The sequence below is a fragment of the Vigna unguiculata genome, chromosome 7 (genome assembly GCF_004118075.2).
Source record: "Vigna unguiculata cultivar IT97K-499-35 chromosome 7, ASM411807v1, whole genome shotgun sequence".
Classification (NCBI taxonomy): domain Eukaryota; kingdom Viridiplantae; phylum Streptophyta; class Magnoliopsida; order Fabales; family Fabaceae; genus Vigna; species Vigna unguiculata.
The window spans coordinates 283,625-307,884 of record NC_040285.1 but is presented as its reverse complement, the minus strand read 5'-3'; the positions used below and the strand labels follow the sequence as shown (position 1 = coordinate 307,884).

Sequence of the window (24,260 nt, the reverse complement as noted above, 5' to 3'; positions counted from 1 at the left end):
TATATCTTTTATGAAGTGTGGTAGGGTATATTTTGCATGATGGCATCGAGCAACGATATCCGTTGATCGAATCCTGACAAAGATCAACGGTTGTCACATGTCTCCGTGCTCTTTTAATAGAACTTGTTACTTCCGCTCCCCTCTTCTTCTTTAAAACCTCTCTGATTCTCTGAACAAAACAAAACCTCTTCATCTTCGTTTCTTCAAAGCCCGAACCCGATAATGGAAAAGGAGCGACCCGCATGGAGACCCGACCCGTTTCACAGCACGGCGCCTCGCGACCCCATGGAGTTCCTCTCGCGGTCCTGGAGCGCCTCCGCGATGGAAGTCTCCAAGGCCCTCTCTTCGTCTCAACAGCTTCCACCTTGTTCCAACAAAACCAACAACAACAGCAACAACCACCTTAACCTTTGTTCCAACAATTCTAATGCCTCTGTGATACTCGAAGACATAGCTGGAGAAGTTGAAGAATCCGCCACTGTTTCCGGCAACCCGTTCTCCTTTGCTTCCTCGGAGACCTCGCAGATGATCATGGATCGTATCATGTCTCACTCCGTATGCTCTCTCACTCTTCCATTCTTTCTTCGTCTTCTCTTTCTTCACTTCTCACTTTATTCTCTCTGCAACTACTTCTATGTAGAAAGGAGAATAACAAAATCAAATTATTTCAATTTTTTCGTAGGGATTTCAATGTGTTTGTTGCTTAGTAGGAGCATATCAGTGGTTGAATTCAGTGAAGGAAACCGTGTTTTTTTTTTTCTGTATCAGTGTTGCTACTGTAAACATTTCAAGATCACTTTAATTAGTTTGATTTTTTTTCTTTTGATATACAAACTTTTTCTTTGTTTTTAATTACATTTAAACAATCTATTTTAGACATTTTAACTTTTTCGTTCATGTATATACAATTTTAAACCTTCTAGCTTTTACTGTCAAAATTTATGAAAACTAAAATACATAGGATGTATAAAAATTAAATTAAGTAAATGTGGTTTGAACATATATCCTTAATTTGAATATGTTTGTATGAGTAGTGTTCCATTTTTGTGTGTTAATGGTGAGAAAAGACTGAAGCAGAATGGGTGGTTTTGAGTTTGGTCAGCAGGAGGTATCGCCAAGAACCTCAGGAAGGCTCTCTCACAGCAGTGGCCCTCTTAATGGCTCCCTGACAGACAGCCCCCCGGTTTCTCCTTCTGAGATTGACGATTTCAAGGTAACTATGTCTCTCCCTCTCTTTCTCTCTCTCAACCGACAAACATGTTTTTTTTTTAATGGAGTTTATACTTTTTGTTTTGGTGCAAAGCACGAACACTGATATCACTGCACACTTGGACCAAACCAACCAACCAAACCCACCATGTAGTTTCAGCTTTCTCTCTTACCAACAAAACAGAACAAACTTAAGAGAGACTCCTCTGCTTTTCTCTCTTCAATCCAAACAAAACAAACAAACTAGTTAGTACTTTTTTTTTTTTTTTTTTCATTTTTCCACTGCCCACTAAAAAATGGACTATTTTTTCTTCGGAATCCTCATGCTTCTGAGTGTTTCAATTTTTTCGTTAGGTTTACAATTCCAAAAGCTGTTTTTTTTTCCCCTTGCAATTTCAGTTACAAGGTTACACAGTGGTCCCCCCCTCTTTGTGAAATTGGTGAGCACCGCCAACAATAACCATTCTTCTGATTCCTGAACATGCCTGAAAAAAAATTTCCCACTGGGTTGCATTAATAGCTGATGGACCACCCTATGAGGAAAAATTGGAAAAATGGATTCAGCATAAGTTAACCATAGGCATTGACCAAAACATAAATAAAGATAAGTACAGTTTTGGCCTCTGCCACGCCAAGGTTGTTACCTTGTTCTTTTGTTCAGAACAGCAGAGACTAATGTTAACAATTTTTGTTAACTTGGTTCTAAAATATTTACAAATTTTGATAAGGGGTATTAGTGATTTGGAAATAGACACAGAATATTTTCACTGACACGACAAGATCCATTGTGAAACACACAAAGTTGATGTTGCAATACAAGTTGTTGGTTGCTGGTCTATGTTGTTGCTAAGAATGGCCCACCACATGGAATTTTTTCTCTGCAGTATAACCGTTCCAACAACAACCACAACGCCACCAGCATCATCACCGGTCTCAACGGTCAATACTGGGGTGCCGGCGGCGCTGCTGCGGCCGCCGCCGCAGGCGGTGGTAAGACAGTGGGGAGGTGGCTGAAGGACAGGAAGGAGAAGAAGAAGGAGGAGACCAGGGCGCACAATGCTCAGCTCCACGCGGCTGTTTCGGTTGCTGGCGTCGCTGCTGCTGTTGCTGCCGCCGCCGCCGCCAGAGCCGCCTCTTCCGGTTCCGGAAAGGACGAGCAGATGGCAAAGACTGACATGGCGGTGGCATCGGCGGCCACTCTGGTGGCAGCCCAGTGTGTGGAAGCGGCCGAGGCCATGGGTGCCGAGCGCGACCACCTGGCCTCGGTGGTCAGCTCCGCCGTGAACGTGAGATCCGCCGGCGACATCACGACGTTAACGGCAGCTGCGGCCACAGGTATGCCCATGACACTAGAAACAAATGACATTCACTTTAATTGCTTTAACGTGAAAAAAAAATTAACGTTATAATTCGATAAATATTTTGAATTTATTTAACTGTAATATACATGACTTTAAAGGGTAGAAGTTTTTTTGTGGTAATTATTTTTCATTTTTACTTACTTCACACTTGCTCAAATTTAGAAGAACCAAATAAAAAAACTTTTAAAGTGAATGAATTTTCTCTCAATTATTGTTTTTATCCCTTGTTTTGTACTAGCTTTTTTGGAAATATATCCTGACATAGGACAACTTTATATTATCTTGTTCTGATGTTCATGCAATATTTTCAGTTAACATTAGTTCTTGTTTGCAAAATGGATCTGTTTCTGTCCCTACATAGGATTGTTTTGTGGGGTTTTGATGCTTTTGTGTTGAGCATGGTGTTTGTGGCCTGATTTTGCAGCTTTACGCGGTGCTGCCACGTTGAAAGCGAGGGTCCTTAAGGAGGTTTGGAACATAGCAGCCGTGATTCCTGTGGAGAAGAATTTGGGTGGTGGTGGTAGTGGTGGTATAGGTAACAGTAACGGTAACGGTAGCAATGGTAGCAATGGCAGCTCTAATAGTAGCTTCAGTGGTGAAATTGTGCCAGAAGAAAATTTCTTGGGTATCTGTAGCAGAGAATTGCTAGCCAGAGGTTGTGAACTTCTCAAACGCACACGCACCGGTATATTTTCAATACATTTCTATTATGTTATTTTATTTTGTTTGATTCAGAACGTTTGTTACAATGAGTTTTGTTCTCTGCTATAATTAGGCATGGTCTCTGTTTTGTGTCTGCGGAGTAAAAAGACATTAGTAAAGCAGATCCTGTCGTGTTATTTTAAGTGTCCTGTTTTTCTTCCTTGTACGATGATTAGGAAATGATTTGTTTTGAGGAATCGGTTGTTGCTCTTGCAGGTGAACTGCATTGGAAAATTGTATCCGTTTACATAAACAGGATGAACCAGGTGCGACTTTTTGTTTACTTTGTTCGAAATCATGTATTAGATAAGCAATTATTTGGTGATGGATTAAAGAGTAGGAACCCGGTTTGTGAAAAAAAAAAAGGTTGTAAAGTGAGGGCGCTTAGAATGATGTGATGTGAAGGGGATGAGAACAAGTTTTAGTTTTCCGAGAAATGTGAAAGTGGTGTGATAACTCTTTTTATGGTCTCAGGTTATGGTGAAGATGAAGAGCAGGCACGTTGCTGGGACCATCACGAAAAAGAAGAAGAGTGAGTCTTTGATTTTGGTTTACTTTTTTGTCCCACTCTCGAAATAATTTAACTGAATTGGAGGTGGGTCTTGGTCCGGTTTAGGGATTTGTGAAAGCTGTGGTCTTTAAAGTAGGAAAAAGAATGAAAAGAGTTGTTCTTTAGGTTTAATTCCAAACCCCTTTTTTGAAAAAATGTTGCACAGATGTGGTGCTCGGAGTGATCAAAGACATGGCTGCTTGGCCTGGTCGGCACTTGCTTGAAGGCGGAGAGAACCGTCGCTACTTTGGTTTGAAAACAGTGATGCGTGGTGTTGTTGAATTTGAGTGCAGAAATCAGAGAGAGTACGATGTGTGGACTCAGGGTGTGTCGAGGCTTCTATCTATTGCTGCCGAGAGGAACAACAGAAACAGAATATGCAACGTTTGATTGTGCGAAGAAATTTTGGGATTTGGGAAAAGAGAAAAGGGTAAAGAGAAAAAGGGAAAGTATGATTGATGATGATAATGATCTAATGAACATGGTAGTATATCTTTTGATACATGATGGGGTGGGGGGTTTGATCCAAATGTAAAAAAAAAAAAAAATTGAAATGAAGTTCCAATTATGTGATATGAGGGTTTTCTTTCTTGCTTTCTTTAATGTTGGGGGACATTTTTATGTATTTTTTGAATGGGAAAGTGAGAGAAAATCATGTGAATGAACCTTGGTGTTGTTCTTTTGCTGATTTGGAAAGAAGTTAAAGGAGTGAGTGAGTATCTTAGACCAAAGTTAGTCAAAAGAAAAGAACAAAAAAGAAAGGGTGAGATTTGAGTGAAGTGTAGCATTGAAGATAAAGACAAAGGTTGTTGTTGATGATCTATGTCTTTTGTTTATACATGTTGATCTGAGCTTTCTCTCATTGGATCCCGAGAAATAGTTTAAGGTTTTGTGAGATAGTCATCATTGTTTTGGATTATATTCCTCTTCACTTTGTGTTTTGTTTGGTTAAAGTAAAGTGGTGAACAGATATATAATATGCCTTCGCAAATATAGCTGAGAGTGACTTAACATGTAAACTATTCCTAACTTTACTTCAACATGTGGTAACTTCAAATTTAAAGCCTCTTTTGTTTTGCCCTTCTCTAAATGGTTTTCATAAAGTTTTAGTCACATTGTGTGCAAACCTAGCTAGGGAATAAAAAATACTCTTTTTCTTCATTGCCAATCATGACTTCAAACAAGTGAGTCAGATTCAGACATAGTATAATGAAAATTAACTTTATTTTATAGAATGGTTAAATATGTTTTGGTTCTTTAATTTTAGTGAAAATTAGAATTAATTTCTCTTAGAAATCTTGAACTAATTTAGTCCCTTGATTATGTAAATATGTGAATTTAGTTTTTTTAATCAAATTTTATTAAGTTTATTTAATGTTTAAAAAGATTTCATTATAGTATTTTAATTTTGTTTATATCGTTTAATATATGTTCGCTTCAATGTTAGCTAACAAATATGTTTAAAACATCAAATAAATTTTAAAAAATTGATTTAAATGATTTTTTGTTAAGTTTATTTGACATTTGAAGCGCGTTTCATAAAATATTTAACTTAACATTAAAGAAAAAATGTGTCAAACAGTATTAACAACTCAAATACAATTCTGAAATTTGATTTAAAAGACTAAATTTATGTATTTTAAGAAATAAATGACTAAATTAGTCTACAGTTTCGAAATGAACTAATTTCAAAATTGACTTAAAGTTAAGAGAAAAATATATATATAACTAAAATGTATTTGAGAAACAATACCAATTCAAATTAATGATTTAACAAATATATATTTAAGTTGAAAATTACAATATGTAGTATACTCTACTTTTTAATTTAGTTAGACTTAAATATAGTTTTAGCACTTTTTAAAATTTGTGAGTTTGATTTAGGTCTTTAAAAAAAAGAGGTTTCTTTGCTTTTCATTCTTATAAAATTCTAAATTAAAATTTGTATTTTTTTTTTTATAAAATGTGTGAATTTTATATTTGTCCTATTATTTTTATTTATTTATTTTCACCCTTTCAAAGTTTTAAATTAGTATCTTTGTCTTTAATACTCATATAGTAAGGTAGATTATTTGTATTGAAAATATCATTTATTCTTTTTAACACAAATAGTTAAGTAGTGATATATATATATATATATATATATATATATATATATATATATATATATATATATATATATATATATATATATATATATATATATATATATATATATATATATATATATATATATATATATATATAAAGACAATGAAAGTGTTAATTTTCAATTACACAGGGACTAAAAAAATTACGAAGACTAACAAAAATGATTCATTCATTATCTAAGACATATTTAGACCATTTAGACTTTAGACAAGAAACAATATCTACAACAATTAATTTACACCAATATAAATGTACTTTTGACGTACAATTTAGTTTTACAATTTTACCAATATCATTATTTTACAATGATAATATTTTCTTGATCATACGAACTGTTTTTTATTACTGAATACGAATGTGCAATAATATATGTGTTTTTACTAATTCAAAATGATAATTTTATAAATACTTATTTAAATTGAAAATAATTCATAATATTCTGTATAATGAATAAGTAATATAGGAATCAAAGCATACACAGTTGTTATCGAAGCATAAACTTTGTAATCATTGAAGAGATATATATAGTTAATTTTAATAAACATAATTATATTTAATAAATGATTAAAACATTTACATTAATACCGTTCAATATAATTTTAATACTGTTGATATTAGCAGTAAAAATAAATATTGTTGGTGTTTTATACTGAACTATACAACGGGACTTGTTTAGTTGTGTATTGTGTTGTGAACACATGTTTGTTTGGTGTCTAAACAAGACAAGACCATTAATGAGCTGAAACAAGTAAGGGGGCTTATCCTTACACCTCCAATAATATTTCCTGTACCCTCAAAATTAAATTTATTTCCATGTTTGTCCATGGTAAAAATTAAGAGTTACTAACTCTCTCTTTTTCACCGCTCCTATGCACCCCAAAACCATACACCCTCACCCTCTGCACCCCCATAACGCAATCCAATAAAGCAATAAGAAACGGTTTTCCAAATCCGTTTCAAATATACGTGAAACGGAATACACACTCCGTTTTGTTTTTTTTTTTTAACGAAACGGATTGTGAAATCTGTTTCGCAGAAAGCTGAAACGGAACACACAATCCATTTCCTTTTTTATTTTATTTTAACTGAAACGGATTGTGGAAGCCGTCTCCCAAACGGCTGAAAGGGAACCTGGAATCCGTTTCGGTGTTTTTTTTGGTTTTTCCCAATATTTATGCAGGCTTACATCCATCTATCATAGGAGGATTCAGTGGAATGTGTGTTGTCATGGGTGTTGCTGCAACATTTGTGTCTTCAACTCTGGTCGAGCAATTTGGCATTTTAAAGGTTTGTTCTCTATCTTTAGTAGTTTTAATTTTACTCTTGCACATGGGAATGTTTGAGCACTCTTTTTTATTAAGATAATTATTGTTTCCCTGTACCAGGCTGGGGCAGTTGGGCTGGTATTTCAAGCTTTACTTCTCAGCATGGCTGTTGTTGTATACTTGAGTGGATCGATTTCTCATCAGAGTCCTCTTCTTACTTTCTTATTTCTGATTGTAAGTCACGAAAGTATGAAGTGTCTGAACCTTCACTAATATAAGATGAGTACAGGATATCAGTTTTGAAAAAAGTTGCAACAGGTCATTGAAATTCTGTTATAACAGCAGAAGTAGGAAAATTTTAAACTGTATTTTTAATGTAAAATTAACTTTTGTCAAGTTTGTTCAAACTGAATTTTGTTAACATAAACTGTTGTGCTTCTGTCTGTTCAGATTTTATAGCGGTTAGGGCACATGTCATATGATGTTGTAGGGGCACAAATTCTCCAGACAGAAATCCCATCATCCAAAGCAAATCTCATTGGAACGACAGAGATTGTTGTTGCTAGTTTAGCGGAGTCCATAATGCTTGGTGTTGCAATAATTGCAAATGATCCTTCTCATTTTGGATGCTTGGCCTTGTTGTCTCTTCTATCGGTTATTGGTGCAACATGGATGTTCTGTAGATGGCTATTGAATCCAACAGATGAACAAAAGAACCTTTTTGCTGTTGAATCCAACAAATGAACCAAGGAACCTATTTTTTTATAATCCTCAATTTGACAAATATGTAAGTATCCCTTGTATTTATCAGTTGTAGTTTACGAGCATATTTTTCCTGTGACCTACATCTCTACCATGTAAAATGCAACAAAATTGTCCATGTACTTATAATCCTCACCTTGATGCCTGTGCAAGTATTCATTCTCTATATTACTATTTCATCATTTGTTAGCATTATTTTTCTGTGTTACTATCTACAATTGTTCATGAAGTGCTGACCCTTGTTTGATGTTTTCTTATGCTATGACATAACCATTTGGTGGGGAAACATGTGTGGTACTTGTCATATTGTTTCCTTTCTTAGTTCGACATTAACTCATGTAAACCACGAGATAACTTGCTTGGTCTTGTATGAATCATTAGGATAAATTTGAGATTTTGTTTCTTGGTGAGACAGATTTCAAATTCCATTTCACACCTTTACGAAACGGATTACGTAAGCTGTTTCGCGAAAAAATTGAAAATATTTGGGAAACGGAATACGAATTCCGTTTCATAAAATTGTGAAACGGATTCTGTAATCCGTTTCAAAAAAAAAATCAAATTTTTTTGAAACGGATTACAGAATCCGTTTCACAATTTTATGAAACGGAATTCGTATTCCGTTTCCCAAATATTTTTCAATTTTTTCTCGAACCGGATTACGTATTCCGTTTCAAATTGGTGTGAAACGGATGCCAGAATGCGTTTCATAAAGATTTCGTGTTGTTTTTTTGAAACGGAATGTGGAAACTGTTTCATACATTTTGAAACGGAATACAAATTCCGTCTCACATCATAAACAGAAAAAAAAAAGTTAAGCTAATATTAAGGCTAACCTGGACAGAAGATGAAAGCTTAGGGACCACACCAGAATGAAACGGAAAAAATTTTAAATGAAGGCACAGTAATGAGTAATGAGACGGAGAAGAAACGGGAGAAGAAATAGTATGAAATTATTTTGGGGTGCAGAGAAGTTGGCGACGCAGTAAATGAAATTTACTGCGTTGCTACCCACTTTCACTTGTATATTAATGAAGGGTATAATAGTAAATTTTGAGAGTACAGAAGACGTCTTGGAGGTGCAGGAAGAAGCGCCGAACAAGTAATTGGTAGTTGGGCTGGGCTTTTCTCCAATTTAGTGGCCCAACATTTGAAGTTTCACACTTCCTTACTTGAGGTGAAAGAAATAATTCAATTTAATTCTAATAAGTAAATATGGATATCGAGAGATCAGATTTTATTTAATCATTTTATAATAGTGACTCACTTTTAATAAAATATCAAATAAATAGTCGTGATGATAGAAAATTATAAATTAATAATAAAATTGATAAAATTTAAATTTATGTATAATTAGTAATTTAGTCTCTCTATACGTCTTTATCTCATTTTGTTTTTTATATATTGTTTTTTAAGAAAATGATATTTTAATTCATTTTTTTATCCACTTTTATCTTATTATTTTAATCATCACTAGATTATATTTTTTTTATATCTTTTAATGATGTGATATGATAATCTAGTGATAATCGAAATGATGAGTTAAAAGTAGGTCAAAAAATAATGGATTGAAAAGTATCATTCTCTTTCCTAATATTCAAATAAGATCTGTATTGGTAAAACGTATATATTGAGAAACAAACTCACCAAATAGGCAATGTGACGAGGAACTAAGTCAATCTAAACCCTAAAAAAACGGCCACAGTTAACACCTTATTCATCTCCTCCTACATTTTAGCTTAGTCATCATCTCCCAAAACTAAATATCCTATAAAAAGCAAATTTTTTCCCTATATATTGACTTTCATAACTCACCATTTCTGCACCTGGTTCCCATGCCATGGCCAAGCACAGAACAAAACGATAAAACCTTTCGCTCATAAAACTTTTTCTCCCTTATTTCTTCAAATTTAAAGAGACATCCACACCCCGTGCGGATTATCACGGAAACGGAAGAGAGAAGGATAAGGGGAAAAGACAAAAAAAAAAAACCAAACTAATAACTGCCGTCAGGTAGCGGCTACGACGTCAGTTATGTCGAAAAAGGTTGTTCTCCGCTCGGCCGTGTCTCGCCCGGGGCAGCCGCTGCTGACGCAGAGCCGGAGCTTCCCCCAGACGGGGACGAGGCTGGGGGAGGCGGTGGGCGGCACCGCCGCCGTGTGCTGCTGCTTCTCGTTCGGGCTGGCGAACATGATGTATCTGACGATGTACAAGGTGCCGGCGAGACTCTGCCAGAAGGCGCTGCGGCGGAAGCGGCGGCATCTGCGGAGCAACAGCGATGGATTGGAGATGGTGAATCACTCGCGACGGTGCACGTGCGGATGCTGCGACGACATCATGGGCGCCGGGCGGGTGTACCCGCTGTGCAGCGAGGACGAGGAGGACGTGGCGGCGCTTCGGCGGCGGAGCGTGGCGGAGAAAGACTCGGACATGGTGGAGCTGGAGAAAGAGATGTGGGAGAGATTTTACGGATCTGGGTTCTGGAGAAGCCCCTCTCAGAAAAATGAAAAAAGTGTTTATGTTCCAAATCTTAAGCTGGTTCCTGTTAAGTGATTTTCTTGGCTCAACCTCTTAACATGAATGAACATTAATGGGATTTATTTATTTTTGGAAATTTTCCCTTAATGTTCTTCTTTTTGGATGCTTCATTTTAATCTATTTATCAAATTCTCTCTTCCCTTCTCTATGCTTTCAATGTCATCATCATCCAAAGGATTCGGTTTTTCAATCCAAATCTTCACAAATGAGATGATCAGTTTTTTTCTTGTAGTATGCTTATTTTCTCCCACCTCCATTATCAAACTTTGTTCTTATCATAATGTAATAATGTTATAATTAATAATATTATAATAATTTTAAAATAACATAACCTTTAATTTCAAGATTTTTTTTTTTATGATAATGTAATTTTGAAACTAAAATATTAGATGATTAGTTATAGAAAATGTAAATAGTTTCATCAGAAACACAATGTTTACTATTATTATTATTATTATTATTATTATTATTTTTGGTAAATGTTAATAAAAGAAAAAAAGAAGATACAATAAGCAAGGAAAAAAAAATTGTTCATGTGATACAAAGATGAAAAAGAAGATAAAACAAAGAAAATTGGTAGTAATACTAATAGAGCTATTGTTAGAAATGGATGCTTAAATAAAAGAAAAAAAAAAACTCCAATTCGATTAATAACTATTGCTAAATTTTATCAGACCAAATTTTAGGATAATAGGAGTAAACAATAAATGATGTCTTATTATATTTAAACCGTCAGTATAACTTAATATATTTTAACAATATATTCAACAACATCTAAAAAAATTAGAAATAAATATTTATGTGTAAGATACATAAATAGAATAGGTCATGAACATATTTCACACTATTTTTGACAGAAAGAATAAACAAAAATTAAATTTAATATTTTTTTTTGTATTTTTTCAAATGTATGTTCATTGAGTTTTAAGATATGTGTAATAATATTTCTTAATTTCATTTTTATTAGACTTATCATATTAGGATAATTAATGTAGAACTTGTCACATATTTTTTTCACAATTTTGTTTTTTTATATATTTTAAAATATTAGTTTTATGTTTATAACTTGATTTTTGTATTTTTATCTCTTAGATAAAAAGGTTGTACCTCTCTCACTGTTATCAATTATCGATAAAGTGTTATTTTATATCACAGATTTACTATTTTTTTTTATCAATAAAAAATCAATATTGGCGCTTTACAAGTAAAATGAAATTCATTTAACATAGTCAGCATATTTTTGTATTTCTCTGAATGAAAAGTATTTTGTAAAAAAAAATACGGGAAATTAAAGGTGTGAACTTAGCTAAACAGGGGGTGGAATTAGCAAAGCCCCATTAGTTTTTGTGCATAAAGAATCTTTAGCCTCAAACATGTTGTTGGGTCTTTGGTCCACTAAAAGTCAAACAAAAGTTAAAATATCATCTTCAGCCAAACCAAAATATCAAAAGAAACTAAAGTACACAACAAGGCTAAATAAAAGCCACAAGTTTATCATCTAATTCTGCAGCAAAAACTTAGCAGAAGCTCAATTTTCAGTTATGTGTTCTTATTCATCTACCACTGTCTTTGACATCGGAAAGTACACAACTGAGATTTTAAGGGTTGAATCTTCGTCGTGTACACAGAACAATGGTACACTATGGTTTCCTTAACTTTTACAATTATGTTTCTGTAATTTTTGGTTACTCAAAACTCAGTTCTCTGTGTAACTTTTTTTGTTTTTCTGCGTTCAGTTCCACCACCAAAACCTCTCTTGATTGCTACTCCTCTTGAAGCTGGAGAATTCCCACTTCTGATGTTCCTACATGGCTATCTTCTTTACAACGTCTTCTATTCTCAGCTGATACAACATGTTGCTTCTCATGGATTCATCGTCATTGCTCCTCAGGTCACTACTTACCATTTTACTCCTTAATTATTGTAAAAAGCTACTTGCTTTTTCATGTATCAGTTATGAGAAAACATCTTAGTGAATAATATTATACTGTCTCAGTGGTTGACCATGCTATCTTAGAGTGTTTAATTGATTGGGAAAATAGATTTGGGATTATTATTTCTCAGAGGTTATAGTTTATCATGCCATTACTTGATTAACAAACACAGGCATAACAGAGATTATTCTTTTCAATCATCATCATTTCCGTGTTTACTACACTGCATGAGTACAATGTAAGTTTTTTTTTCCCCTTTAGACATAAGGATATATGCATGTCCTAAGCATCATAATTATGGGAAATCATTAGATATTAGGTCTGGTTTTGATGTTGAGGAAGAAGTCATCATGATGACACCTTGGCCTTTGCAAACAAATTGGCTTCTTTCCCTTGATCCTCTACCACAACTTTCTTAACAGAGATTTAAGTGTATGTGACTAACCCTTTTTGATGCAACTATCCCATATGAATGGAGATACAAATTTCAATCTTGTTTGCGTTTGACAGTTGTACACAGTGGCAGGACCTGATACAAGCGATGAGATTCATTCTGCAGCTGCAATAACAAATTGGCTATCAGAAGGACTCTGCAAGTTTCTTCCACCAAATGTAAGACCAAACTTGAACAAGGTAGCACTTTCTGGGCATAGTCGTGGAGGAAAAACAGCATTTGCTCTTTCTCTGAGGAAACTAAACATCAGCACTGATATAAAGTTTTCAGCTTTGATAGGAGTGGACCCAGTTGATGGAATGGACAAAGGAAAGCAAACTCCCCCACCAGTTCTCTCCTACGTTCCTCACTCATTTGATTTTGACATGCCAGTGATGGTGATAGGGTCAGGTCTTGGTGAAGTGAAAAGGAATCCATTGTTTCCTCCTTGTGCACCTAAGGGTGTGAACCATGAGAATTTCTTCAGCGAGTGTAAGAAACCTGCATGGTATTTTGTGGCCAAGGATTATGGCCACTCTGACATGCTAGATGATGACACCAAAGGAATTAGAGGGAAAGTTACATATTGTTCATGCAAAAATGGAGAGTCCAGAAAACCAATGAGAAAGTTTGTTGGAGGAGTTATTGTTGCATTCTTGAAAGCATACTTTCATGATGATTATGGGGACTTGTTGGGTATCAGAGACAGGCATGTGAGTCTGCCATTGGAGTTCAAATTTGATTCTTATCTGTCAAATTCACAGAAGATGTAGACCTTATATTTCTGAGTTCGGATTCTCTGATGGTGTTTTTTGTTGCTGTTTTCTCTTGAATATTATGTAATGATTTTAAAACGTTAAAATAGATGATAATCAGTATATTATAAAAATACAGTAACGAAACAGTATATAAAAATCAACCGAAAATCCAAATTCATATTTTTGCTATTATCACACTTGTCACATATCACTCAACTTCTGAGTTACAAGTGAAGTTTGCATCATCTTGAGCAAGATATTAATAAATTGCTCTTTCTTTTATACTGCATTTGGTCTTTTTCTGTTATTTGACAGACCAAAGATAGAACTATTTGACAGACATAAAAACCAGTAACCATAGTTGAAGTGATGTTAGGAACTTGGAATTTTGTATACTAAAATTGATTCCAAACTTTTTGGTTTTTACATATAATAGAGTGAATAAAGGTTTTTCAACTTATTGTTGGAACTTTTTTTATCATTAATTACTGTTTCTGTTGTGTTTATATATGTTGATGTGTATTCATGTTTTCAGTTTTTAATAATATCCCGTAATTGATTATATTAGACATTATAATTGTTTCCAAATCTTATTTTTAAAACAAAATTAATATTGATAATAAAAAATAAAAAATTACCACTATCTCTCCCAAAATTATTGTAATATTATTTTCTTAATTCTTCAGACAAATAATTTTTATTTACGATCTACTTTTTTCTTTCTTTCTGTCAAGCAACAGAACACTGAAGTTAGTATGAACACCAAATATTCATAACATATCTTTTAACATGAAAATTTTGTATTATAAATATCGAACAGCTTTTCTTGAAGAATTTAAACCAACTTAAATTAAACTGTGAAATGCGTTTTTGTTAAATTTTATATTAAATTAAAACTAAAATAAATCAGCCTACATTTAATTTTTATATTTATTTGAGTCATTATTTACTAAAAATCGAATTAAATTAATATGTGAAACATCAACATAAAGTTCTAGTTTTAAACAACAACAATAATAATAAATATAATTTTGAATGCATTTTTTTTAAATACCTTTAAGTTGAGAGGGACACCATTCTTTGATTGGAATTGACTGTTGGCTATTGAATCATTAAAGAGTCTTCACCTAATTTTCTCAGATTCTATTTTTTTAATAATATATAATATTAAATTCATTTAATTTTAATTTAAAAATAATATATCTAATCTCATGTGAGAAATTACTAGTATTTTATACCATCTATATCTATTAGAATAAAATCAACAACATTGTTCACATATTTATAAATAAATTTGTTATCGATTAATTAGTTAAGTTATGAAATCATATATTATAAATATTTTACAAAACTCTTTTTAACAAAAATAAAAGTTAAGGAATTTTCTCACATTTGCAAAACATTAATATAATTTTGATCATAATATGTTTCACATTATATCTAAGAATAATACGAATCTCTTTGTTTATGCTAAATTAGCTATGATTAAAAATAATTTATTTATACGTGACTTTTATAGTACACACATACAAAAATTGATATATGTTATCAATTTTGTTTTAAGTTTGTCTCTGTTCTAACGTAGTTATAAAAAAAAGCAATTTTTTTTCTGTTTCTATTTTTTAAATAACTATCTAAGTAGGTTGAAATCATAATTTATATATATATATATATATATATATATATATATTATGCTAAAGATTCAACAATAATCATACTTTTTATTATTACATTAAATCCTTTTCTATATATTTAAATTTGTTGTAAATATTAAGAACATTATCCTTTCCATTTACAATCTTTTCCTTCACAAAATTCCAGAAACTTCTGACAACTCATTTTCACAAGAGTTATGAACATCTGAAAAGGACAAACGAAATGAGATGAACACAATGATTAAAGAAAGAACCAAAGAGGAAATATCCTAAAAAAATTCTCTGCAAACTTCTCTGTTTATAATAACATAACGACTTGCCACATTCTCATACTCTAAACTTAACAAGTAAAGTCTTATAATAATGCATCTTCTTCTTTTTTTCTTTTTTCCTTTTATTCATATTATAACTTCTTCACATAAAGCAATGTTCTTTTATAATTATGTTTTTATAAAAAAGTTATGGTGATAAAATACATAGAAAATGCTGAAACCATAATAATAAAATGTGTGAAAAAAGATGAAGAATGAAATATTCAGAAATTGAAAACTTGATGAAGAATTAAAGAAAAAAAGCATATAAATTAGTAAACATTAATATGAAAGCCAACATGGCCTTTAATGAACACTAATACATCTTCAACTCAGTCTCTAAAATGAAACAGAAAAGGAAAAAATAAAAAATAATTAATGAAATCACACAGTGAAACATTGAGACGAGAAATATCAGGTTGCCACCTGCCTCCTTGTTCCTTTCAACACTCATGTGATCTTTATAAAAGGACTGCAAAAAAGAGAAAGAACAAAAACAACAGATACTATTTCTTATTTGATGCATCATTGAAGGTGTTTCTTTAAAATAACTTCTAGAAAAAAATATATATAAAAAATTAATTTACATATAAATTAAAATTAATTTTTATTAACAGAAAAAACAACTTTTTAAACACATGAACTCATTCATATTTTGAGTTAAATATGTTTTTATTTTCTTAATTTTCATTAAATTTTAGAATTAGTTTATTTTAAAATTTTGGATCAATTTAATCCTTATTTGTTTGAAATATGCGAATTTAATTTTTTTAATCAAATTTTATTAGGATTATTTGATGTTTCGTATGCATTTTAAAATTGTATCTATATTATTTATTTTGTTTGATATATTTTTCTTTAATGTTTAATTAAATAAGATTATAAAATATGTTTGAAATATAATAAAATTTAATTAAAAAAATTAAATTTATGTAATTTAAAATATAAAAAACTAAATTAGTTTAAAATTTTAAAATTGACTGATTTTAAAATTTATCATATTTTATTTTTATAAAATTCTTATTAAAAGCTGTTCGGAAGAGTTTCCAACCACCTCTTATTGTGTTCCAAATCCATGTACGATCACAAGAGCTTGGGGACAACTTCTCTAAACTTCACACGTTACAAAACTCTTTCTTTGTCTTATGGTGCCACCCTTTGAATCCAATTTTCCTTTGAGTTTCACTCCAAAGCAGTTCCATTTTAGATAACTAAATAGTAGACACCGATCATCATCACCTTGTTGAGAGAGCGAGAGAGAGAGAGCTTCACATTCAAAAACGAAAGGCAAAGGCATCGTTTTTCACCAACCCAGATCGAAGCTTGTGTGTGGATTGATTTGTTTGAATATTGGAAATATGAATGATGATGATGGTCCTGTGATTGTGAAGGAAGAGTTTTCTCCACAACCGCTTGAGGGGCTTCATGAAAGTGCTCCTCCACCGTTCCTCACAAAGACTTACGACATAGTCGATGATGTTTCCACTGATGACATAGTTTCATGGAGCAGAGGAAACAACAGCTTCGTTGTGTGGGATCCTCAAGCCTTTTCCATCACTCTTCTCCCCAAATACTTCAAACACAACAACTTCTCCAGCTTTGTCAGACAGCTCAACACCTATGTACGTATACTTTAATTACATCATCGTATTCTCATTAACTCTTCTGATCTGCATTCATGTTACAACCACGAATCCATATAATCTTCTCCAGTTGTGTGTGTCTGAATTGTTTGTTGAGATTTTAGGGATTTGAAAAGAAGGAACTTGGTGTTGTTGTAGGGGTTTAGAAAGGTGGATCCTGATAAATGGGAGTTTGCCAATGAAGGGTTTCTCAGAGGACAAAGGCATCTATTGAAGATGATAAGGAGGAGGAAGAGCAGTCATCAACCTCAGCCACTGCAACGATCTCTTGAGCATTGTGTTGAAGTAGGGAGGTTTGGATTAGATGGAGAAATGGATGGGTTGAAACGTGACAAGCAAGTTCTGATGATGGAGCTGGTGAAACTCAGACACCAACAGCAGAACACAAAGAACCATCTTCAATCAATGGAAAGTAGGCTCAGAAAGACCGAACAGAAACAGCAGCAGATGATGAAGTTCTTGGGAAGGGCAATGCAGAACCCCAACTTCTTGCAACAATTGGTTCAACAAAGGGAGTGGAGGAAGGAGCTGGAAGAAGCTTTTTCCAACAAGAGAAGAAGGCCTATTTGTGATGCTGAAGAATGCTCAGATTTGGTTAAACTTGAACAAGAGGAGTATGATGATGAAATGTCAGAGCTTGAAGTTTCTGACATAGAGCTTGCTATGAACATGGAGGAACAAAGTGGTGAGGAGGAGAAAGGAGGTGAAGCTGAAAGTAGAAATGAAGGCATTGAGGAAGTACTGTGGGAAGAACTTCTGAATGAGGGTGTTGAAGAAGATCTACTAGCATTGGAAGATGATGATGATAATGAAGATGTAACTTTGTTGTCTGAGGAACTTGGTTATTTAGCTTCCAAGTCCTAAATAAGATTGATGCAGTCCAAGGTTGTGTTTGCGGTATGATCTTAAAACTTTTGGTCAAAAATAACTTCAACTATGTTCTTTTTCTGACAGATTTTACATGCATCTGGAATTTTTATTTTTTATTTGGTTTTGTGTTGCTACCTGAATTGCTTGAGTTGGAATTGTTATTGATTACTATAATTAGTGAGTGAATAGTGAATTAATTTATAAAGTTCGTAAATTAGATATCTCACGAATGCTGAAGGAAAATGTTAACCATATGTAGATAGATGCACTACAAGTCCTCTTCTGAAATAAAAAGAAAAAAATGTATTTTTTCTTCTAACCAATTTGCTTTGTTGTAATATTGTTGATAGATATTAGATGGGTTTTAGTGATTTGACCCGAAAAGTGGATGTTGTGGTGTTGAGATATGATTGGAAGATGAAAGTCTTGGTTACATTCCAAACAAATCCAGAAGAGGCTACTTTTGGATATTATAAAAACATTATTGTTGAAAACAAACTATTATGTTGATGTTCTTTTGCATTCTAGCACATCCTAGGCCAAAATAAAAGGACCATTCTAGCTAGTGCGATCTACTATATTCAAAAAGTGTGTGAATCAACATGACATTAACTTTACAGCACCCAATCAAAGAAGTTAGAATTTTCAAACTGCTACTTATTCCTTTACCACCTTTTTCTAGGGTAAATGTCATGTATTTACCCTTTATAAGAAGAAAAAAAAAATAGTAGTGAAAACTATTCACAATTGTTTTGTCGTAGGAGTATTGGTGTGCGGTAAATTTGAATACATTTTTTTTTTCTTTAAATTCTTTGAGACGTTTAACAAAATTTTAAACTCCAGATATATTGATTTTAATGATATTTCTAAATTTATTTATTTACATTATTGATTTGTCATTTATTCTTGGATATTTGGATATATATATATATATATATATATATATATATATATATATATATATATAATTTTAAGAATGTAGTTGGCTTTCATTTCTTATAAGGTCAAATAGAATTTTAGTTTGTAAATTTAAATAGGAATTTGAGATTTGTTTATGTTTTAACTTTCAAAACTAATTTTTAAATGATAACGTTTTAAGCAACACAAAATGTGGCATATCATTTCAGTAATATAAAACTAGTAAAATAAGACCTTTTATAATAATATTCAAAATAGATCCTAGAGTATAAAGTAAATTATACAATTCAACCAACCACATGATTATATAAATATAACATTGCATTTATGCGATTCCCTTTAAAAAAATCTAACCGGTCATGTTCCTAAAGCATTTTTCAACTTTATGTGTTAGTTTCTCATCTAAAGATGTTTTTATACCTACAACATCATATGCTCACACCACGCCGGTGATCATTGTAAAAGAAAAAAATACAATACAAGAAAACAAAGAAAACATATAGGGTAAACTAGTTGAACAAAGGATACAAATAAATTTTAAACATCTCACATGTGTATAAGTTTCATGCCGAATATAAAACACAACCACTCAACATATTATATTGTCAACCAAGTTCTTCTAGACTTTATATTATCCGGATATGTGCACTTGAATCATACGTGTGAAGTCAAGCACTTGTGGTGATATAAACTATTCTATTGAGCTATCACACACAAGGTTAATCCTTGTTACAATCATAAGAACAATGGAACTATCTTTATGACATGACATTCTGCTACTCTCACCACCTAATCATTCTCCTCTACATGAGTATAAATAGCAGTAGAGTTTAGGATAGCCTCAAAAAATGGAATAGTCTCAACCCCAAGACACACTTTAATGAACACACATCATCAATGGAATTTCCTCCTCGGGAAACCTTTCAACAATTCACCATATATCTTTGTTTTCATAATATACACCAATCATATACTTTACTTCACAATTACACAACAATAAAAGAAAGAAAAATAGTTAAACAAAAAACACAAACAAAACAGGTCATCTCACGCTTAATGCCATTTGCATGTAAAAATTGGCACTCAACGCTAAAGTTTAGCGCTCATCGCCCTAGATTCATATCTCCCAAACCTACAGTGGACACTGGCGCTCAACACCACCTAAATGCTGCTCAACGTTGATCAATTCGCAAAAAGTGGAGTTCAACAATGAAACCTATTGCCCAACAACATATCATATAACAACAAATACATTTTGGAGTTTTTAGGTGATCTGAACCTGTTTCATAGTTCAAATTGGTACTCCTCTTTTAAATATTGATCCTATATAATTTTTAAAATATAAAAACTAGCACCAATTTCAATAATGACTCAAATTCAATTTTCTCCCAAATACCACAAGATCAAACAACAACATACAACAAGAATTACAAATCTAATTAACCAAATTAACCAACCAAAATCATACAAGTTCAAAAACTTTATCATTCCAAGCAAAGGCACAAATCATAAACACTCATTTATACACAAGTTTAAGACTAGTTTCTCTTACTTGTTATCCAATTTAAATTGCTCTAAAAACACCAAAACTCTTCTAACTCCATAAGATTTTCTATCTACACATAAAAACATCACAAATCATAAGGACATATCGTTATGATCATTGATCAACAAATACTCATATAGAAGATTAAAACCTCACATGCAACCAAAAGAAGGGTCAAATGCAAGTCAGGACAGAAAGACCCACAAGAAAACAAACATAAAGCAACTTACACGGTTGAAAAAACTGGTCAGTCCAAATTGAAGACTTCACTGCCAGGATCACTTCTGCGGTATGAAATCTTTAATCAAGTGAACAAAGAACAAGAACTTTTGTAGAGAAGTTAGAAAACTCTAGAAAAATGATTTCCAGAGAGATGATATATTTTAAAATAATGAAACTCATTTATAACAAAACTAATTATATTAAAACATTTTAATATTAAATATAATCGAATCTTACTATTTTAAACTACTACGACTTCTAAAATGTCATTTTTCAAGATTTTACATAAACAACTCAAATGTAAGCCTGATAATTACTTGACATGTCAACAAAATTTAATGTATAATTGAGTTAAAAAAATTATATCTATTATTTTTTAAGTTTAAAAATTAAATTATATAAAAATTTAAGATAAAAATAAATTATAATTTTTCGTTAAAATTTAGGAACTGAAATTTATCTGTTGCGGATGTCAAACAAAATTATTGATTCTATTTTTGTTGGATGATGAAAGAATAAGTTTCTATATAACTAATAAATTCATAAATATTTTTATTCAATGTTTTCTTTATTTATTTTTTTACTTAATATTATCTTTATATATTTCTTTTAAAGGTGGTTTTTTTCTTAAATTGGGATTGATATCACTCCTTTCATTTTATCTCCTGAATAGTAAATGCGTAAGAAAAGTGAGTAATTATATTAATAGATGTCAATTTATCATTATCCAGATGAATTAATATTGATAATCATTTTACATAATATAAGGATCACATTAAATAAAAATAAATAAAAGAAAATATTGAATAATTAATATAAATATAGAAGAAAATACTATTAAGCTAAAAACATTATAGCATCCTTATTATTTTCATAGGGCAAAAAGTACACAAAAAGATAAACAAAAAAGTGAAAAAATTTAGCACCCGTTTTGAGGGACATCATCATACATTATTAACCATACTATGGACAGATGCATGCATGCATGCATGTGTAACAGAAGCTTTGATTGGTGTGTGTGTGTGACACAGGTACTGCTTCTGGATATAAAATAGAGAGGGAAAATAATTTTGCAGAATTTACCTTTACTGTTTTAAATTTTTTTAATAACATGAAAATGGCTTCATATTACTATCACGTAATTACATTTTTATTCTCCAGTCCATTTTAATATAGAGCACATATTATAAAATAGAAAATAAATGATATATTATATTCAAAAACTATATCAAAATTTTGATTAATGATGTTAGTCGAAAATCTTTAAAAAAGGTTTAGAGAGTTTAAAAAGCTTTTTGAAGTGATAATTATTATACTACCATAAGCATAATTATATTACAAATATCCGTGGTAGGGGAAAAAGTGTAATATTTTTAAGAAAAATATATTGATTTGAATAATATCATTCAATTAAATTATAATGGCATAACTATAAAAAATAATTGCATACTAGTGTTTTGATACATACAAATCCTACTTATAAAGAATTTGAATTTTTATTGTGATTTTATAATACATTAATTACCATTAATTTTGACGTTTTAAAATATATTAAAAAATATTTAAAATATTAATATAATATGTTTTTAATATTCAACAGAAAATAATACAAAAAAAATTAGCAGAAAATTTGAAAAAATGAGGTGGTTAATTCTTTGACCATGACTAATATCTATTGGGCTTCTACGCGTACTATTGGGCCTCAGGGCAAGCAGCTATTGGCCCACATCGCCCAGAGTGTCTTATTTCTGAACTTTTCAGTAATTTTATTAACAAAAGATTAGTTTAACTTTTGTAAGAATATTTTAAATGCATTTGTAGGTGGAGAATGAATTAGCGCACATTGGTTTCAGCCCAACCTTTTTTCCTCGGCTTTTAAAATAAAAAATAATAATAATCTAGGTGACATTTTTTATTTATATTATTGGGATTTAACAGTTCCTGTAGAATAAGATTATTATAAACAGTAATTTTGAAAAAAAATATGATTATAAATTTATAACTAAAATTCCAAGTAACTACTTAAAAATTAAAGTAAAATTATATTAAGTTCATGTTTGAATAAATATTTTGATAAACAATAAAAAATAGCCCCTTTAATAAGTTAAAATGAACTCCTTTTAATAAAATAAAATAAGAGAAATTTTTGGTTGGAATGATAAGAAAGGGAGGACCTACCTTACCTCATTTTCCAAACCTTATCCAAAGGGAAGACCATGTATCTGTCTGAGTCAAGCTATTAAATTTGGGAGTTTATTAGTAAAATAAATCGGTGGTTAAAGCTTCATTATTTTATTTAATCAGACTTAATCTAATATCAATTTAAGATCATAAATATCTTCTTGTATAACTTTGTAAGTTTCACAGTAACAAGAACAATTTTAAATATGAACTTTTGAGTATTTTTGAAATTTTGAGAGATCTTATAAAATAAATTATCTAATATGCTAATTGTTTTTATCTATTTCTTTGACTGAAGATTGTATAAATAATAAATTTTATATTTAAGATGTTGGTTGGGTATCTATCACTAAATTATCTTAAATTTATAAAATTTGGAGTGATAATTGATAAAATAAAGTAAAATAATAGGAAAAAAAAAGTTGGTAATTAATGGTGATGGAACATTGACTATGTTGTGTGGACTACGGAGTCAACGAGGAGAGTGTCTTGGTGTTGGTGGCACGTCTGCATCATCGCCTCCTGTTACAAAAAATTGCTGATGTATTCATAACAACAAAAAAATTATTTTATTACTCAATCGTTTTACATTTTATAAGGATATTATACATAATTTTTAAGATATATTAAAGTCTTTTAATCATGATATTATAAAACTTTTAAGAATATAATTTTTTCCAAAATTATATATTAATATCGTTTTTCTTTATAAATACTCGCATATGTGTTTATGATTTTTTAAATATGTATAATATTATATTAGTAGGTGATAATATTTTAATATTATTAAATTAATATATAAATTAAAATTATGTTTATTAAAAATAAAGTGAGAATATATATCAGAATAAATGAAAGAATAATCATTAATAAATAAAGAAAAAGAGAAGAAACAGCTGATTTTATAAAAAATTTGTAAAATTAACAATTAATTTTTAAAAATTTAATAAATTATTATATTTAAAGGATAAATTAGATATTTTGAAATTTGAAGATAAAAAAAAATCTCCTTTACAATACTATTTTATATAATATAATGCTATATTTATACTTATATTATTCATTTAAAACTATAGAATATACATATATTAATTTCAATTTTATGCTTGTTACTTCTTACAAGGTTCAGATTTAAGATTGATAAATATATTATTTAATAAATGAAGTTAATCTTATCTCATATATTGTAAAGTTTTGATCAATTTGAGTTTAAATTAATTAGGCTATCGTATCAAATTTTCGAGTACGACT

General features: G+C 31.2%; 4 protein-coding genes and 1 long non-coding RNA gene across 7 annotated transcripts; all 5 read left to right on the top strand.

Moving 5' to 3' along the window:
* Positions 1 to 164: 164 nt before the first annotated feature.
* LOC114192139 (VAN3-binding protein-like) lies at positions 165 to 4,741 on the top strand. Of its 3 annotated transcripts, none has more exons than XM_028081755.1 (7): positions 165 to 555; positions 1,106 to 1,213; positions 2,094 to 2,544; positions 2,995 to 3,255; positions 3,489 to 3,538; positions 3,747 to 3,804; positions 3,989 to 4,741. In XM_028081755.1, exons 1-7 carry the CDS (start codon positions 223 to 225, stop codon positions 4,210 to 4,212), a joined length of 1,485 nt encoding a protein of 494 aa, XP_027937556.1. In that variant the 5' UTR covers positions 165 to 222; the 3' UTR covers positions 4,213 to 4,741. The 3 variants fall into 3 exon arrangements, with proteins under 3 accessions (XP_027937556.1, XP_027937555.1, XP_027937554.1); XM_028081754.1 differs by having other exon boundaries at positions 1,103 to 1,213; XM_028081753.1 differs by having other exon boundaries at positions 1,094 to 1,213.
* Positions 4,742 to 7,179: 2,438 nt separating this feature from the next.
* LOC114189781 lies at positions 7,180 to 7,905 on the top strand. The gene is made up of 3 exons (XR_003605732.1): positions 7,180 to 7,260; positions 7,359 to 7,472; positions 7,689 to 7,905. It is a non-coding gene; the product is annotated as an uncharacterized LOC114189781 (long non-coding RNA).
* A 2,129-nt stretch (positions 7,906 to 10,034) lies between these two features.
* On the top strand, positions 10,035 to 10,553 carry LOC114189858. Its single transcript, XM_028078574.1, has one exon. It carries the CDS (start codon positions 10,035 to 10,037, stop codon positions 10,551 to 10,553), a length of 519 nt encoding a protein of 172 aa, XP_027934375.1.
* A 1,427-nt stretch (positions 10,554 to 11,980) lies between these two features.
* On the top strand, positions 11,981 to 13,794 carry LOC114189882 (chlorophyllase-2, chloroplastic). The gene is made up of 3 exons (XM_028078603.1): positions 11,981 to 12,173; positions 12,275 to 12,429; positions 12,983 to 13,794. Exons 1-3 carry the CDS (start codon positions 12,080 to 12,082, stop codon positions 13,676 to 13,678), a joined length of 945 nt encoding a protein of 314 aa, XP_027934404.1. The 5' UTR covers positions 11,981 to 12,079; the 3' UTR covers positions 13,679 to 13,794.
* A 2,904-nt stretch (positions 13,795 to 16,698) lies between these two features.
* Positions 16,699 to 18,316, top strand: LOC114189881 (heat stress transcription factor A-6b-like). The gene is made up of 2 exons (XM_028078602.1): positions 16,699 to 17,251; positions 17,411 to 18,316. Exons 1-2 carry the CDS (start codon positions 16,988 to 16,990, stop codon positions 18,134 to 18,136), a joined length of 990 nt encoding a protein of 329 aa, XP_027934403.1. The 5' UTR covers positions 16,699 to 16,987; the 3' UTR covers positions 18,137 to 18,316.
* The last annotated feature ends 5,944 nt before the right edge of the window (positions 18,317 to 24,260 follow it).

Excerpts from the sequence above, each read along its gene's own strand:
- LOC114192139 (XM_028081753.1), top strand. The coding sequence starts at position 223 with ATGGAAAAGGAGCGACCCGCATGGAGACCCGACCCGTTTCACAGCACG. Across the intron at positions 3,256-3,488 it reads TCTCAAACGCACACGCACCG|GTGAACTGCATTGGAAAATT; the intron begins GTATATTTTCAA and ends TTGCTCTTGCAG. Across the intron at positions 3,805-3,988 it reads CATCACGAAAAAGAAGAAGA|ATGTGGTGCTCGGAGTGATC; the intron begins GTGAGTCTTTGA and ends AATGTTGCACAG.
- LOC114189858 (XM_028078574.1), top strand. The coding sequence starts at position 10,035 with ATGTCGAAAAAGGTTGTTCTCCGCTCGGCCGTGTCTCGCCCGGGGCAG.
- LOC114189882 (XM_028078603.1), top strand. The coding sequence starts at position 12,080 with ATGTGTTCTTATTCATCTACCACTGTCTTTGACATCGGAAAGTACACA. Across the intron at positions 12,174-12,274 it reads GTCGTGTACACAGAACAATG|TTCCACCACCAAAACCTCTC; the intron begins GTACACTATGGT and ends TTCTGCGTTCAG. Across the intron at positions 12,430-12,982 it reads TCATCGTCATTGCTCCTCAG|TTGTACACAGTGGCAGGACC; the intron begins GTCACTACTTAC and ends TGCGTTTGACAG.
- LOC114189881 (XM_028078602.1), top strand. The coding sequence starts at position 16,988 with ATGAATGATGATGATGGTCCTGTGATTGTGAAGGAAGAGTTTTCTCCA. Across the intron at positions 17,252-17,410 it reads TCAGACAGCTCAACACCTAT|GGGTTTAGAAAGGTGGATCC; the intron begins GTACGTATACTT and ends GTGTTGTTGTAG.